General features: G+C 38.0%; 1 protein-coding gene across 1 annotated transcript; it reads left to right on the top strand.

The window, feature by feature from the left end:
* Positions 1–418: 418 nt before the first annotated feature.
* Positions 419–12,566, top strand: LOC140136616 (uncharacterized protein F13E9.13, mitochondrial-like). Its single transcript, XM_072158301.1, has 6 exons — positions 419–570; positions 2,469–2,551; positions 3,418–3,601; positions 7,514–7,664; positions 9,410–9,537; positions 11,426–12,566. Exons 1-6 carry the CDS (start codon positions 483–485, stop codon positions 11,635–11,637), a joined length of 846 nt encoding a protein of 281 aa, XP_072014402.1. The 5' UTR covers positions 419–482; the 3' UTR covers positions 11,638–12,566.
* Positions 12,567–17,346: the final 4,780 nt, after the last annotated feature.

Consider the following 17,346-nt stretch of genomic DNA (forward strand, 5'->3'; position numbering starts at 1 on the left):
GCGGCAGGAATTTTTTCGGGGGGGGGGGGCAAAGTGAATTTCAACAAATTTTGCGCAAAATTGCTGCAAAAAGTGGATATTTTGGGTTTTTACTGGGGGGGGCATTAGGGTGGCAAGAGTTCTGACTGGGGGCCTTTTCCCCCTCCTCCCCCCCCCCCCGGTGGCACCGCCACAGGCAACCATCCTTGTTCCACTCAAAATACTGTGCCTTGTGTATTATGAAGAGCAGCTGTAGAGGAGTAATCGCTCTAGTTTCCCTCAAAACTCTATGGCTTGTCTATGAAGAGGAGTTGCAAAGGCGTATAATCACACTTTATAGCTCCCCTCAAAACACAATGTCTGGTCTAGTATTATAGAAGCAAGGGTAAGAAGCAGACTTTATAGTGCATTTTGTTTTCTTTTGTTGTTTGTAGGTACATCTAAGAGAGCATCACATTTGAAGAAAGTATAGATTATCTGTTGAGTGGCCGAGGTGCATATCCATGATGAATGCCTTGCAATCATTCAGTAAGCTCTTTGGAAGATCTAATGGAGTCATTCTTGGTATGGTTCATGTGCAAGCATTACCAGGTAAAATCTATAAAATTATAAAACATAGTTGTCTTATACATAATAAGGGGTAAAGTTCGTTTTGACATTTGGAATGCACCTCTATGAATATGGATTGCATAAATCAGACATTGTTAAGAAGATTCAACTTTCTGTACATGTGCAATATGCATCTTGTCCAAGCTCTACCAGCTAATTACACGCATATTAAACCATCATTGTTGTCATTTTGTTAACACAAGCAATGCATTATAATAATAATTGACAAAGATGAATGCCTTAGAATATTTTAGGACAATTTCAGGGGGGGGGCAAAATCAACAAATTTAGGAATTAAAAAAAAAGTAGGAATTTTCATAATTTTGGGTTTTTACTGGGGGAAACAGGGGGGGCAAGAGTTCTGACTGGGGGTATTCCCCCATCCCCACACTCCACATGGCGCCGCCACTGCGCATTGATCGCATCTGTAGCATAAACCGTCACAAAGCCATGGAAGGACTTGTTATACTCTTATGATCTTATCTTGTTTTGGGAGAAAGCAAGTTGACATATTGCTGACATCTGCCCTAATGATATGGTTGCATTGCTATACATACTTGTGTGTCAATGGTTCATGCAATTCATACTGGTTGCAATATTCCCGATTCACCTTTAGCTTTGACTGCATAATATGATTTATGATTCAGTGGTGGAGTTGAATAATGATTACTAAAACTCTAAAAGGATGGTTCTATTAACTGGAAGCTGTCGACAAATAAACTGACTATGAACTTTCTTTCCCTATACTAGAATTTACTAATCATGGTAAAATAGACTATAGAAAAGGTGGGATAGTTGTATTCTTCAAAACCACAGGGCATGACAAGACAATTTGCCGAAATGTTAGGTATTTTTACAGAATTAGTGGCCTGTTTCACTTTCCAGTGTGCAGTTGGGTCATTTGCTTAGTAGGGCTATTTGCTGCATATGGAGAAAATCCTGAAAAATATTTGTAAACAAATTTAAAGCAGAGAAAATATAGTTGATGTTAAAATGGCATATAGAAATAGATCTTTTTATCTGATCCAATTCAATCTTATGGCAAAAGTTTGAATTTTTGGTACATTTTTTAATGTCCATTAGAAAAGGATGAGCAGTAATTATGTGTACCCTGGGCAGGATTTTCAGTAACTTTGGGTAACTTAATTTTACCTCAAACTTGACCCAATGAGCTCACAAAAATTCAAAATTATTTTACTTTTTCTCAAATTCTTCTGTGCCAATTTCTCAACTTGCTGGGTGAATTGAGCAGCATATGCCAAAATTGCCCCCCGTCACAAAAAGTTAGTAACCATGCATGTTCCCAAATATTTCTGAAAATGAATCTTATTTTGACCAGCAGCACAGACTGCAAAGTTGTCCGGTATTTTAAGTCTCACTGTCCAGTGTCTGTGAAATTCGGATAAAAGACCATGGTAACAACTTCGTCACAAGTCCGACTTTTAGTTAATTTTCCCCAAACCTCTGGTCCATGACACTATGTTGAAGGATGTCAGCCCAAGCAACAGCTTGAACACATCTAGCTATTTTGCTATTCTAATGTAATTTTCTGCTACAGAGATCACTGATCAGACTCGATAAGATTATTTTTCCTCCTATCGTCTATACCTCAGAAACTGGAGGTATGAGAATATTATGTCAGTGCAATGCGTGTGTAAATGCTTCTTTGACGTGCCACCTGCTGCACGATTTGTACTTGCTGAGCCCATCACGCTCTTTACACGTCACGTTTATTAACATGCAGTGTGTGTGATGCAAAGCATCGACCCCCCCTATGCCACAGATTTGGTTTATACTTCTATGTGGACAGACTGTATTTAATATTAAAGCAAATACTCTCACTGTCAATGTATGAATGGTTTCTCTTGATAAAAATGCAGGGACTCCAAGACATTGCATGCCAATGCCATCCATCATCAAGAAAGCCTGTCAAGAAGCAGCGGGATATCAGAGTGCAGGGGTGGTGAGTACACTTGTTTCTTTCGGAATTTGCAGGAGAGTATTAAGTAGCTCTTCTGGGCCTTCAAGGAGAGCTGTTTAGAGCATTTACAATAGAATGTAAGGAGAGAATGGTCAAATAGGTGAGCTAAAAATCACTCTCCTATATAAGATTTAAGCAGAGCAGTAGAGAGTGATTGCTCTCACTCTCCTCATAAGGCAGTCCCTGCTTATAATTTATTCTTTCCGCCCGAGTAATCCAAGGAAGAAAAAAATTGTTCTGGATATCTAGACAAGCGCTCTTGCCAACTGAGCTATCAAGGAATTGAGCTAATCGAAGTGTTACAGTATACAAATATTTACTGCTCATGAGGGATCTGGTGGAATTTATTGGTCCCCGAGGTGAACTGGAGACAGTGGGCCTACATGGACCGGCAGGTTGAGGGAAAATAGCAGGCTCAGTCTCCAGTTCACTGAGGAGACCAATAGATTCCACTAGATCCCGAATTTAGAGCAGTTCACTTCAAGGGTGCCGACCAACGATTAGACACACTATCGGCCAATCAGATTATTAGTCTGTTGCTATGATTGTCGGACGATTGATTCAGCCAATCAGAACTCCACTTCCAGGAATCAAGCTTAGCACTGAACTGGTTCAGTGCTGGATGTGTAAAACCATCCCTTACAAAAACTCCCGGATCAGTGGCTGCCATGCGGCACTTTGCCCACTATTCGAAGGCCTCATCATCAGAGGAACTGAGCCAGTTCTAAGTCAAGCTATTTGATCTCATTTGTACAGTCAAGATGTATAGGAAACTGTCCTGCAAATTAATACCAAATTTTATTAATGAAATTGTAAAAGGTCCCTTTAACTTTTGTTTTCAATTGCAGGATGGTATAATGCTAGAAAACATGCATGATATACCCTATTTACACAGTCATGCCATGGGTCCAGAAGTGACTGCTGCAATGACTGCTATTGCTAGTCAAGTAAGACGCATCTGTCCCACAATACCATGCGGAATGCAGGTATTGACTGCACAGAAAGAGGCCTTAGCTGTTGCTATGGCTACAGGTGAGAATATTTTGTTGTTGGGCAGGAAAAACCTCTTGTGTGCTTGTGGCCCTTGAACATGTTTAAAACAAAACTGTCAGCAGGTTACATGGGAGGTTTTGCTATAAACATGTTCAGGGCCAATGACATACAGAAGGTTTTTCCTGCCCAACTACAATTTTATCTAAAAGTGTTTTGTAACTTTTCTCCCTTAATCTGTTGAATGTGAAGCAACAAAGTACTGCCTTTGAAAATAGTATAGTCTGTGATCATATTTTTTCTTGAACATAAAGAGTTTGGAAATCATAGAATGTGGTGGAAAATATCTTTCTAAACCAGATGGGGTTGGGGAAGCAAGAGGATCAGTTCTGGCTGCTAGGATAGTGTTTATGGGGAACAATGTAGGATTATTTAGTACCAACCAGAGCTTACTAAATAAAGCTCACTGTTAACACCACTGCTTGTGCATGCATTCCACGTGATGCGATAACGCAATCAGCCTAATTCATATATACCCAGGGAATCTCTGGCCATCTGTGTGGCATGCGAGGGGTCTTGAGGTTTGAATCCGAGGGTACCAAGTGGCTTCTTTGTTCATCTTCTCTCCTTTTTTTTTTCTTCTTACCCTTCCGATAGCAAAAAAACCATGGGCATGGTTAGTGTTAGTTAACATGTTTTTCCTAGATTTAGACCTCGTTAACCCTTACCCAACCAGAGCTTACTAAACCTCACTATTACAACCACTGCTCGTGCATGCATTCCATGTGATGCGATAACGCAATCAGTCTAAGTCATATATGGTCGCATGTCATAAGTTGGGTATGCAAAAAGGGTGGAGGGATTACACTGAAAATTGTGATACAAATTTGATTGGTTTTCCGTAACCCCATATCCTACAGCAGTGGTTCATACCTCATTTTAAGCCTAATTTTATACTCGTTCAATCTACTGAAGCATATAATTATACATTGTTCAGTAAAAAATTCACATCAGTTGAAATGAAAAATGCCAGGGGTGGAGGAGCAGGCGGATGTGGAGCAGGCGGATGCGGGAGTGTGCAATAGGGCAGATGTGAAAATTCACATGTCAGCACGTCAAAACTACTGGTTACTTTTTCAAATCTAGTTAGGGTATAATGTATTGACAGCTTTGAATGTTGAATTTGTACAACTAAAACAATTACTGACTACTTAAGGTGGTACTACACCCCCTGATAAATTTTGTGACTAATTTTGCATTTTGTTCAAAAAGTACCTGCAAAATTACTATATTTTGTATACACACTGGTATCAAAAGTTATGTATATTATTGGGGCAAGGAATCAAATATACTTCACCGAAATGTCAGTGATTTAAGACAAGGGGTTCATAACATTAAGAAATGAGGTACATTCTAGCGGTACAATGTACCTCTTTTCTTATCATAAATAAAGTACCGCTTGTCTTGAGTCACTGAAATTCCAGTGTAGTAACTTGATTCTTAATACCCCTATAATTTACATAACTTTTGTTACCAATGTGTTATTATTTTTGAGAAAAATGCAAAAATAGTCACAAATTTATCAAGGGGTGTAGTACCACCTTAAATGGTTATATGTTCCATTTTGTTTTCATTTTTAATGAAATCCTAGTTGAATTTCAGTATTTTAGCAACATGCTAATGTACATTTCTCTTCTTGATATTCATTTCCTCAATAATAGAATAACCGTCTCGCTAATTTCTCGTAAAAAAGTCATTGACCTTCACAATGTAATTAACATACGTAGAATTATTTTAAATAGTTCATTTGAAGCATTAATGTATTGAGACCATATCCTCCAAATCTGGTGACATTCTTGCATAAAATAAAAATCTTACAGTCATTTTTGTAATTGAGGTCCGATTTGAGAAAAACGCATTTGAAAATTGAGATTTACATAGACGCCTGTGTATTAATTAATTAGTAATTAAGCATTAGGCCAAGTAAAAAAAGAAACAAGTTTCTCGTCCGGACTTTTTCAAAAAAGGAGGAGGCAGGGCTTTACTATTTACTATTTTGTATTTTTTTGCTATTTTTTCCAAGATGGCCGCCATGCTAAATATGGCTGTTTAATGTATATTTAATCACCGATATTGTGCTATTTGAGAATACTGATGCAATGAAACAGTGAAATTGTACATTTGCCCCTGGGACATTTGCTTAGCTTGACAATAGGCATATTCGATATACCTAATTTCCTGGTTTTTTTTTTAATTTTTAAATTTTTTAAAAATGTTTTCCCTACTCTTACACAAACTCTAACCCACCCCAAACCTTACTACATACACCCACCCAAGCCCAACTAACCTTTTTAACCTAATCCAAAACCCTTGTCCTTACCCCGAAAAGGGAAAATTGATTTCACCTGAAAATCAGACCTATATTTAATGTTTTAAAATGCATGAATGTGTTAACGTTTTAATTACTTTTGCCTCATTTCATCGAAATTGTTATTTTATCGCTAACAAAATAAAAGAGAAACCTTTTACATAATTTTGGAAATTTAACATTTTTTTCTAAAATTCTAAAAATACCAAAAAAATACATTTGAGTGCAAAAGCTTTTTTCTTCTGGGTAAGAATTTTTTCGTACATGCAACAGCTTTTTTATTGCAGGTTAGAAATTTGATAAATAGGTCATCATATACAAAATGCATGCATTGTCCTATTTATCAAATTTTTAACCTGCAATAAAAAAGCTGTTGCATGTACGAAAAAAATTCTTACCCAGAAGAAAAAAGCTTTTGCACTTGAATGTATTTTTTGGGTATTTTTAGAATTTTAGAATTTTTTTTAATATCCAAAATTATGTGAAAGGTTTCTTCCTATAATTGACCATTTTGATGAGATGAGGCTAAATAAAGTAATTGAAACTTTATTAATAATATACATGCATTTACTAAGTTTAAAAGCTAAATATACATTTGTAGGTCCGATTTTGGGGTGAAATCAATTTCACCCCTAATTCCCTTTTGGGGGTTGGGGCAGGGTGTTTGGCTAGTTGGGCTTGGGTGGGTTTGTATACGTGTAGTAAGGTTTGGGGGGGTGAGTTAGAGTTTGTGCAAGGGTAGGAAAACAGTTAATAAACTTTTTTTAAATTTAAAAAAAAAAAAAAAATTTTTAATAGTAAATAGTAAATAAAAGGAGGCGGCGGCCAAAAAGGAGGCGGGCGGGGACGAGAAACTTGTATTTTATTTTACTTGGCCTTATCTCAAAAATTAAGCATGTGATAAGGTTAAAAATTGTGTTAATTATTAGAGGTTTTCAATATGTACAACATATCAAAAAATACATTTTTTGTCATTTTTGACCATGTAATGGAAATTGTACCCAACTTATGACATGCGACCATATACCCAAGGAATCTCTGGCAGGGCAAGCGTAAAACCCGTGGCTATAAGCAGGTAATCTTCTGTGTGGCGTACGAGGGGTCTGAGGTTAGAATCCCGGGGGTACCAAGTGACTTGTTGGGCATAATTGTTTGTGGTGTCGGCTATGCATAAACAAGAGATTGCACCCTCAATTCTATAGATGAACTCCTTCTTTGGCAACTTTAGCCACGGTGTGCGACTGAAACATGTAGCAATGACAAAACAAAATGAGCATGATTTGCTATACACATATTTGTGCATGCTGCATGCCCTGCACAGTAGAACATTATGGTAAATCTTGTCGCAAGTTTAGTGTACTGTCATGTTTGTATTTTTGGCAGTTTCACATCATGCATGCATGCTTACCTAATCCCACAGGCTGTGTACATATGTATTGTAGAAGGGTGGCTAGTCTGCATGCTTGATGTGCAACCGCGTAATAGCATTGACAGCACTCCCAAGTTGAGACAAGACTCAGTATAGCAAATTGTTGAACTAAGCGCTGATTGTTTATCAGTCTATTCTTCTTTATTTTGTCTTGCAGGTCTAGATTTCATCCGTGCAGAAGGGTTTGTCTTTTCTCACATTGGAGACGAGGGCCTCATCAATTCATGCGCTGGTGAACTGCTTAGATATCAGAGAAACATTGGCGCTGAAAATATCAAAATTTTTACAGACATCAAGAAAAAGCACAGGTCAGGACTTTTTAAAGTTGTACTATACTTTGGCTCACCTTAAGTTTGGTAGTGACATTGGTGGGTACAATTTCAAATTGTGTGTAGAGTTAATCACTCAGAGCACACACATACAAGCAGGGTCAGAATTTCGGCGAGAATCCAAGAATCAATTCTCGCAAAGATTCTTGTAAACAGATTTGTGTGAATCAAAGTTGATTCTCGCAAACTTTGGTAGTTTACACAGAAGTTGATTTGTAAGAATCAAATGATTCTTGCCAATTTATTTTGCAAGAATCAAGATTGATTCTTGCATTGTGAAACAAAATTCTGACCCTATGCAAGGGCAGTTTGTATGCACGCTTGTGGCACAACCACAAAAAAGCATTGACATCACTACCAAACTTGAAGGGAACCAAAGTTACAGAAACGAAACTATTGCAAGAAGTGGGTCGGTTCTTCAGGATTCTTTATGAATTGCTAATGCACAGTAACATGTGTGGAATCTGCTCCTTCCTGATTTGAGATTCTCTTGTTTAGGGCACAAGTAAATCCTGGGTGATTATGAACACGGAACACACACTTAATTGTGTCAGTGCAAGAACGTTGTAGGTGACAATTTTTGGCAGCAAAATTGAATTACTAATGGATTTTATGCAAATATAAGTAAATGTGCATATTTTAAGCAATTTACAAGTCTTCGAAGCAAATTAAATAAACCCACACTACTCTTATCTTCCACAGGTGGGTATGAATTTCAAATGTAATGAACATATTAGGCAGTTCCATTTGAATTTCATTTCACCCTGTGAGAAAGATTATACCTGAATCTGCTGCAGAAGGAGAGTGTGTTTCAAGTAAAATTGGTTAATGTGCCAATTCCATTTGAAATTCATACTCCCCCTGTGGATGATATCTCCAAAATCTTCAAATGGAATATCCCATATTATGCACCTTTCTGGCATGTGCCATGAAACAGTAAAAAAAACCCACTATTAATGTAAGATGAAGGAAAGTGGCCAGAGCAATGAACTCAATGTTCTTCCTGTAGAGATTCATCAGGTTTGTTCAAATAGTTACAGATTGTTTTTACAAAACCAAAATATTTGTGGTGAAATGATGGTAAAAACTCACCAACTGATGTTTCATCCATCTTGTTCAGTCGTATTTCTTCAGAGTTGTACGACATAGTGTTGCCAGTCCTTGAGTCGCTTTGTAGCAGAGGGTTGTAGAGATTGCTCAAGTTTGTAGGTGCCCTCGTCTCAGTTCATGGTGTTATTCATTCCTCTCCTGATCCATATGGATTCCTTTATCCATCGCTTGATGCGTACCTCCTCCTTATCAATAACTCTTGACTCCTCCCTGACCATGCAGCAAGAAGCAATCATTTAATTAACTGGGAGGAGTCGAGAGTTATTGATAAGGAGGAGGTACGTATCAAGCAATGGATAAAGGAATCCATATGGATCAGGAGGAGAGGAATGAATAACACCATGGACCGAGACGAGGGCATATACAACCTGAGCAATCTCTACAAGGGTCTGCTACAAAGCGACTCAAGGACTGGCAATACTAGGTCGTACAGTAGCAGAGCTTCATCACAACTCTGAAGAAATCCGACTGAACAAGATGGATGAAACATCAGTTGGTGAGTTTTTACCATCATTTCACCACAAATATTTTGGTTTAGTAAAAACAATCTGTAATTATCAATGTTCTTCCATTTATCCACTACACTGCAAAGAATTGTTCAATTTTGTTCACAGTTCTCACGCAATTACAGCCGATGTAAGCATAGAAGAGACGGCAGAGGCAGCCGAGTTCTTTGGCAGCGATGGTGTCATCGTTACTGGCACTGCCACAGGACAACCTGCTAAGGTTGAAGATTTACAAGGTACAATTGCAGATTTAGCAAAATGTATTCTCATACTTATTCAGTTTTATAACTGATGAGAGGAATATTTTGGTACTTTAATAACCAAATTTCAAATTCGAATATCATGTACTGCCCAAGGGTGTCAAATGGGCACCTGTCACATTCTTCTACATATATGCTGGTTTCATCCCGGGGGTTTCATAGTGTCTTGCCACTTTCACTGAGTGGCATTCCGCTTAGAGTTTGCTGCTTGGAATTTTCTGGAAGTGGCAGTCAGCAGCTCAGCAGCAGCAGTGCCACTCTGAAAACAACTGAATATATGAATACAAAACCCACCCAAGTCCATACCTTGGCCAAATTGAGTTAAGCATGGGAAATTGTTGCTATACATAGCACTGTCATATGTATGAAAGAACAACTCAAATTCACCCTCTGTGTCTATTGAGCATGTGAAAAATGGCATGTATGAAAGGACCACCCAAGTCCATGATTTGAGTCTTGTAACACATTGATTGAAATCCAGTATGTATAAAAGTCCACTTGTAACACATTCATTGCTGGAGAGTGACTTTTGGAGAAAAAAAATGGGTTTAATCAAGGAAAGTGTGTGGTTTATATTACATGGCAGAATGTTTATCAACATTATACATACGTGTGCTTTATTTTGTATTATCTTACTAGTGGTAATCTCATTCCAACATTATTGTCTTTGTATATGATTCAAAAAACCACCAAAGTCCAGTATTAAAAATGAACCCCACAAAGTCCCTGAAATGCTAATCGTCATACCCAATACAGTTTAACCCACTCATTTGCACATAAAACTTACCATATTGACTAGGTAAATCTAATGAAGGAATTAAAATAATACACAGGTTTTTTTCTCAAAATCACTTCCCATGGACTTGGGTAGGTTTTGTATTCATGTATTCAACTGTTGGCGCTCGCTGGGCTTTGGTGAAATTATATTGTGTACCACTAACTGCAACACTCTTGTGTTGACTTGAATTTATCTCCCAGCAAATTTTAGGCTTATGGCAAAGCGATGGAGTGATTGATATATTGGGTCCACGCCGGGTCACCGCTGGCGTTGCTGGACTGATTATGTACCGACTTAAAAATAGTCATTCATACTGGCAAAACTACAAGCAGCATGACACTCTGAAACCAGCATCATAGACTATGGCCTTATCTCTGTTTTAGTGACAAACAATTCCCCTTGTTTGAATCCTTCATATATGGTGAACCTAACCAGTTCTGGTTACTCAATTTTCATTTTAATTGACTTGTATGAATGAATATCAAAGGTTATGGCTCAGTATAAACTGACTTGTGAACAAACTTTGAGGTATGAGTTGTAAACAGGGGCGTGATTCAAACCTTGTGAAATATCCAGAAAATAGCAGTGTGAAATTGGGCAACAATACCCTAAAACAGGCTGAAAATCAATAAAATTGTGTAAATTTTGGCCACGAAAAATCCAGACAAATCACATCCCTGTGTACAGTAAGGCTAAAGAATAAAAATATATCAAAAGGAAGAAATGAAAAATGTCAGATGACTGCTTGGAGCACAAAACCTTTATTTAACCTGTTCCCGCTTTGATGACATCTCTGTCACTTTCAAAGAGGTATATTAGAGTGGTTTGATGAGACAGGTGTCCTGTTCAATACAGAGCAAATCACGGCTGTATTGATTGCAGATTTACTTGTCCATTGCATTCACACGCACGATCCTCCTCTGACAGTGAATGTCCAGTGTGACGTCACAAGGTGTCATCATAGCAGTAGCTGGAACTTATAATAGCTCCAAGCAGCCATAGTAGTTAACCTTTTTGAGCTCCAAGCAGTCAATGTATTGACTTGGTACCACAAAACCTTTTTACAAGAGGTGCTTTGTTTTGCAGATGTCCAGGGAGCAGTTAATATACCAGTCTTAATTGGCTCAGGGGTGAATACGGACAATGTAGACAGGTACCTTGGAGCTAGCGCCCTCATTGTTGGATCACACTTCAAACATGGTGGACAGTGGCTGAATGATGTCGACTTTGGTAAAGTTGATGATTTTATGACAAAGGTTAACACGTTCAGACAATCAGGCAACTCTGTATCAAGGTAACATTAGGTACAATCATATCATACTTGAAAATGTAGATTTTATTTGTATATTACAATGATGTTGTGCTGATTTTATCGTCTGGTGTGGTCAGCAACATACATGTACAGATGAAGAGACATCATGCTAGCAGCTACATGATAAAATGGCTTTCTTACTTCATATGCTAAGATGAGACAATTGTGGATGACTTAAAAGTATAAAATCAGCATTGCATTCTGATGTAGGGATAAAACATTAATGTGCATCCGATGCAACGAACAGTACTAATATAATATAAGGCTGTACTCAAATTTTACAGAGTTGTAGTATGTGCTATGATCACAAATATGTACCCTGAGTGAAATGTGCATGCACAACACGGTGGTAACTGATGCGTTGTAAGAAATCCTGTTGTATGTGAAAAAGATGAGCCGTGTTCAATACACTAGGATCCACAACATGCTCATCTATCAAGGCACAGTTCCAAACCCCAATACATTTGCACAATCATTGAATGACCTTTGAAAATTTGGATATAAAAACTCATACTCTGAAACTTAAGGCCAACTTTTGCACTAGGACTGTTTAATTGAGGTTATTGAACTGTGCCATTGGGATGAGGCCATTGTGGTCCATAGTGATATGATCGCGGATGTATATGTTACGCTCTATATGCATGGCAAATAACTCTGTACATTTATGATACAGTCAAGAACATTGAACGAGGTTCCCAGCCACTAGGGGAAGACTTTGTGAAATGCTGGGAACCCTGTTAAAGCACATAGATCGAGCAGTTGACTGGCCAACGTGGATGGTGCGGTGATAGTTTCATCAGATGTGAATTATGTTTTATTGCTGCCTAGCTCTTGCTGTCATCTTATTGCCGTGTAGATGCAACAATGTTATATCTAAAGTAAAAATGTTATATCTAAAGTAAAAATTTCATTTGAATGAACATAGCTGTACGCGATCCGTCCGTGATGCAATACAATATATTGCTGGTATAGTTTGTTGCACTAACATGCATTGTGAATTTGTGAGTGCCCAACCCATGATGACATGGGCATGTACTTTACGTATGCTCAGGATGTATTGAAAACGTATTGTAAAATGTGCTGGTTTTCTTTCCCAAAGCAAGTTTTATGTGCTGTAAAAGTGGTTATTTTATTGTTACTACTTCTTTCCTCTGCAAAAATGGCTAACATTTCATAGTTGCAAGTATTTTGGTCCATGTTTATGGTTTCTTTTGAGACCCACACACTTAATACACTTTTTGCTGAATTTTGCGTGTTTAGTTATGGGCAAGTCTAGTGAGGAAAGTGCAGAAACCTTAAATGAAACACAAAAATAAGCACTTTTACACAATACAGCAATAGATTGTGAAAAGTGGAGACAACATGCAACAGCATGAGTGAAAGATGGAAGGAGTCTCCATGGTGAAGCATCTCAGGTAATTGTTAGTTCTGCAAAAAAGAATGAAATATGTGTAAACCAATGGGATTTTTATCATACATTAATATACTATGCTATCTTTTGACCTTTTGCCACCAATGAAGGGTGCATTATGTACATTCAATTCCAAATCATCCTGTAGACCACCACAGAGATCCCACTTTTTCCAGAAATGACCTGGTTTCTGGAAATTTTGATAAATTTTAAAAAAAATTTCTGTGCAAAAAGTATAATAGGAAAATGTTCCTCTCTAGAAAAAAGTAACTGAATATGATTCCCCCTTAAAGAAAGATATGGTTTGAAAGTATTAGAACATAAATGCGGGCGACTAAAATCACAGAGAACCTGTGAAAGTAACAATGGAACCATTTCAACAAGGAAAAGTACAGACTGCACTTATGTATTTGATGACTTGGTCAAATATCGGTGAGTTGAATGCTAGAAGGTCGTTATATGCATATAGTTAGTACATTTTTTAATACTTCCATGGTGTGTGCTGTGCATCGCGCGTACACAAGCGTAAACACAGAAGTGATAAATAATCACGTTGATTAGCCGATCAACAGTCTTGACAACAAGACAGTTGAACTATTTGTGCATAGAAGGGGTGAAGATTTCGCATCTTCTGACGATCATTCATCACCATCTTGTACCTGGACCACAGAAGTATTGAAAATTTTACTTAATAACAAAGCACTTGCAACCTTTTTGCATTTAAGCATTGATATGGCAATCCCTAAATGGTTTGCACATGCGTTTATTCTTTTATTCTTCAACTATTGTTATAGTTCTTTCTGTCTAGTGCAATCAGTGAAGTCAAGGCGTGGAAGCAGCTGTTTCATGCATGCATTTATGCAGTGCCTTGTGATTTGAAACTGCCCCGTAAAATTGTCATTGGCATCACTGACATGACTGCACTTGGCAGAAGCACTATAGTAATTGTGTTTGTTTCTCCAAAGTAAATTGTATGATATATAACTAGCTATTTTAGCTGGAGCTCACATATTGTATTCACAGCAGTTGGTATATAGGTCTTGCAATTCTTGAAACATGGGTCCAAAATTGCAAAGCTTTGATTTACAGTGTAAAAGCACCATCATGCATTTTAAATTATACTACATGTACATTGTAGAACCATCATGAAATTTAAACAATAGTTGCGATAAGCATTAGGCTAAATGAGTTTTTTAAACAAAATTGATTTCATCTTTAAAAAAAAAAAGTTGGTGATTGAGTAGCTTTTCTGATGTCTGCCAGATATCAACTGAAGTTGGTAGAAATGCTTTTTTCCAAATATTTTGGTTCATAAGGTGAACAAGTTATGACTAGGAAGGCTTTGTTTGTCTCGCCTGAAGTTGTTCAGAAAGAGACTATGCAGTCACTATTTATGTCTGTCTGTATGTGTATGTATGTATATAGTATTGGGTTCTACACAGAAAAAATGTAGTCACACAATCATGTATAAGAACAGGCCAATTATGTAATGTAGGATAAATCAGGGCTGAAAGATTTATTCAAATCATGCTAAATATACACTTAATACGCCATGACCTTTGATGTGACGCTTGACACGGTTACTACAGTGCGAGCATATAGTACCAGTCGACTGTGACAGCAACACGACGTGTGTGCTGACCTGGTAAAATAGTGCTTGTAGGCATATCCGTTGATTTTGACATTAATATTTAATTTAAGCTACCAGATGATTGTGTAGCTGATGTACTAGCATGGCTTGGGGGAAGATTGGCACGGGGAAACCAGTGTCACTGGGGACACTGACGGCATTGGCAACTTGGTTTAGATATTCCAACGCTTCCAATATGTGGTTCTTGTGTGCATCATCGTCAAAAGGATTAGATATTGATTTAAAGTCTTGCTGAATCATGCTTGCCACCTGGATAGTTAAGTCTGATACTGGTGGGCATGCTCCGCCACCACCAGTACCAAGCGGGTTTGAGCTGGTGTGAATTTTTTGGCGCTCTTTATGCATGCTTTACCTTTGCCACGACTTGAGGGTGGGTCAACGGCGCACTCACCTAATTCTGTACGACTGCCTTCTGGCTTTAGATTTTGTGGTATTTCAGGCGCAGGAGTACATGAGGCTAGGGGTGAGGAATCATAATCTGAACTTATCTGGATTCCTCTACCTAATGGGAGGTGTGGCTTGCGCTTTGATTTCTCGCAGCCGCCGCAACTTGTAGATGCTCTGCGAGTTTGGTGTGGAGTAGTCTTTGTGCGTACACTTCTCGGGGAGAATCTGAGGATGATGTATATGGCCTCTAACTATTCTTTTACCTTTTTCTCTGAGGTGACAATTCATTTCTTGGCAACATCAAGTAAATCAACATTTTCCACATTAGTTTGAATTTCAAATGCAAGTTCCTCCTCATCTCTCTCCTCTGTTAATGCTTGTCTTTGATTTCTAACATAATTATTTTGGTACACAAGTTTATGTAAAGACACATTTACAGCAAACAATTTATACATTAACAATTACTCTTGTTGCGTGATTGTGTGCTGTGCACAATCAACAAATTGCCAAATACACCTTTAAGAGTGGACATAACCCATTTTAAAAGATTTATGGTGGTTATAACATACATTGTTAACTTTCCCTATTACCAAAAATTTTGTACTATAGTCATTGTACAAAGGAATGAACAACTGCACTTTGTTATTCTTAAAACTATTTGCCAAATTTAGGCACACCTCATTGATACTCTTTATATGAGCTAAATCATCTGTACATGTTTGCTCAGCGATTTTCAACAATTTTTGTGAAGTTTTGAAAATGTGAGTTGGCTTGCTGTTTTGCCCTTTATCATTATAGCATAAGCAAAAAATGTTGTCAATTTTGCTGATGTTCTCTTTCAGGTCCAAAAGAGCCTCTAGGCCATTGCCTCTTGCCTGGTACCCACCTATTCTCTTTTTCTCATTCCAAATTTTGTGGCGATCTACAATTGAAGCGGCGATATTCAGTATTTCTTTTCATTTTCCGTTTTCTTAACGCTGTCATGCAATCACAGTGAGCTGTGATGATTTCACCGCTTGCCTCTGCCACAAACCACACGCTGGTAAGGGATGCTCTTACTGCCACAGAATGGCGCACTCTCGCTGACACAAGAAACCAATCACCATATTGATGTTGACGAAGGGACCTCACCCAAACTGCTTCAACAAAATTGCATACTTGGCAGTGGGGTTTGACCCCCACCCTTTTTATTTTACCCCACTCTTTTTATTGAGGCACCCTTTATATTGAAAATACCTGACCCTACGCTTTTTACAGAGGGCACCCTTTATACTGAAAATTCCTGACCCCCACCACTTTTTGCTTTTCCCCTATTTGTATACATTGATGAAGTCACAGGCAATTTGGTTCGAAGTAAATCAAGTACGCCAAATTCTGCACCTATCATCACACGATAACCTATTGGATGTAAACATGCATCAAATGGAATTTTATCTTGCGATATGGTTTGCTGGCAGTGGTTTGGCACTTATTCTTGTGGTTTGGCACTTACTCTTGGAAACTAGGATGATTTTATCATTCAATGAAAATAAATTGTAAGCTGGCACACCCACCCTTTTTATTTTACTCCCACCCTTTATATCAATCCACCCTTTTTACCAACAAAGTTTAAACCCCCACCCTTTTAAGGATTTTCCAAATTTCCAAGTGGCACCCTTTAAAAAGGGTGCCCTGCCAACAGTGATTGTCAGCTCCAATACACCCCTTGAACGCCTGTGAAGATAAAACATGAATAAGAATGGTAAAATCTTGTCATCTTATGCCTGTGTTGCAGCAGGCTCGGGATGCTGTTCTTGTAATCTATCAGCAATTCTTGCAAAGTTTTATGGTTTTATCATAATCTGAGCAATTTTTTCACCCTTCGCCTAGTCTATATTATTCTTACTTATGCACAGGTGGTACAAGTAGAGTTTGATGAAGGCCTTTTTTTCTTTTGCCCTTTTACACTGTAAAACAACATGACTGCATTCGAAAACAAGTATCTCATTATACTACGAGTAATGCAACCCAAATCTTATGCCTGTGTTGCAGCAGGCTTGGGATGCTGTTCTTGTAATCTATCAGCAATTCTTGCAAAGTTTCATGGTTTTATCATAATCTGAGCAATTTTTTCACCTTTCGCCTAGTCTATGTTATTCTTACTTATGCACAGGTGGTACAAGTAGAGTTTGATGAAGGCCTCCTTTTTCTTCTGCCCTTTTACACTGTAAAACGACATGACTGCATTCGAAAACAAGTATCTCATT

The sequence above is a fragment of the Amphiura filiformis genome, chromosome 16 (genome assembly GCF_039555335.1).
Source record: "Amphiura filiformis chromosome 16, Afil_fr2py, whole genome shotgun sequence".
In the NCBI taxonomy this organism is placed as follows: domain Eukaryota; kingdom Metazoa; phylum Echinodermata; class Ophiuroidea; order Amphilepidida; family Amphiuridae; genus Amphiura; species Amphiura filiformis.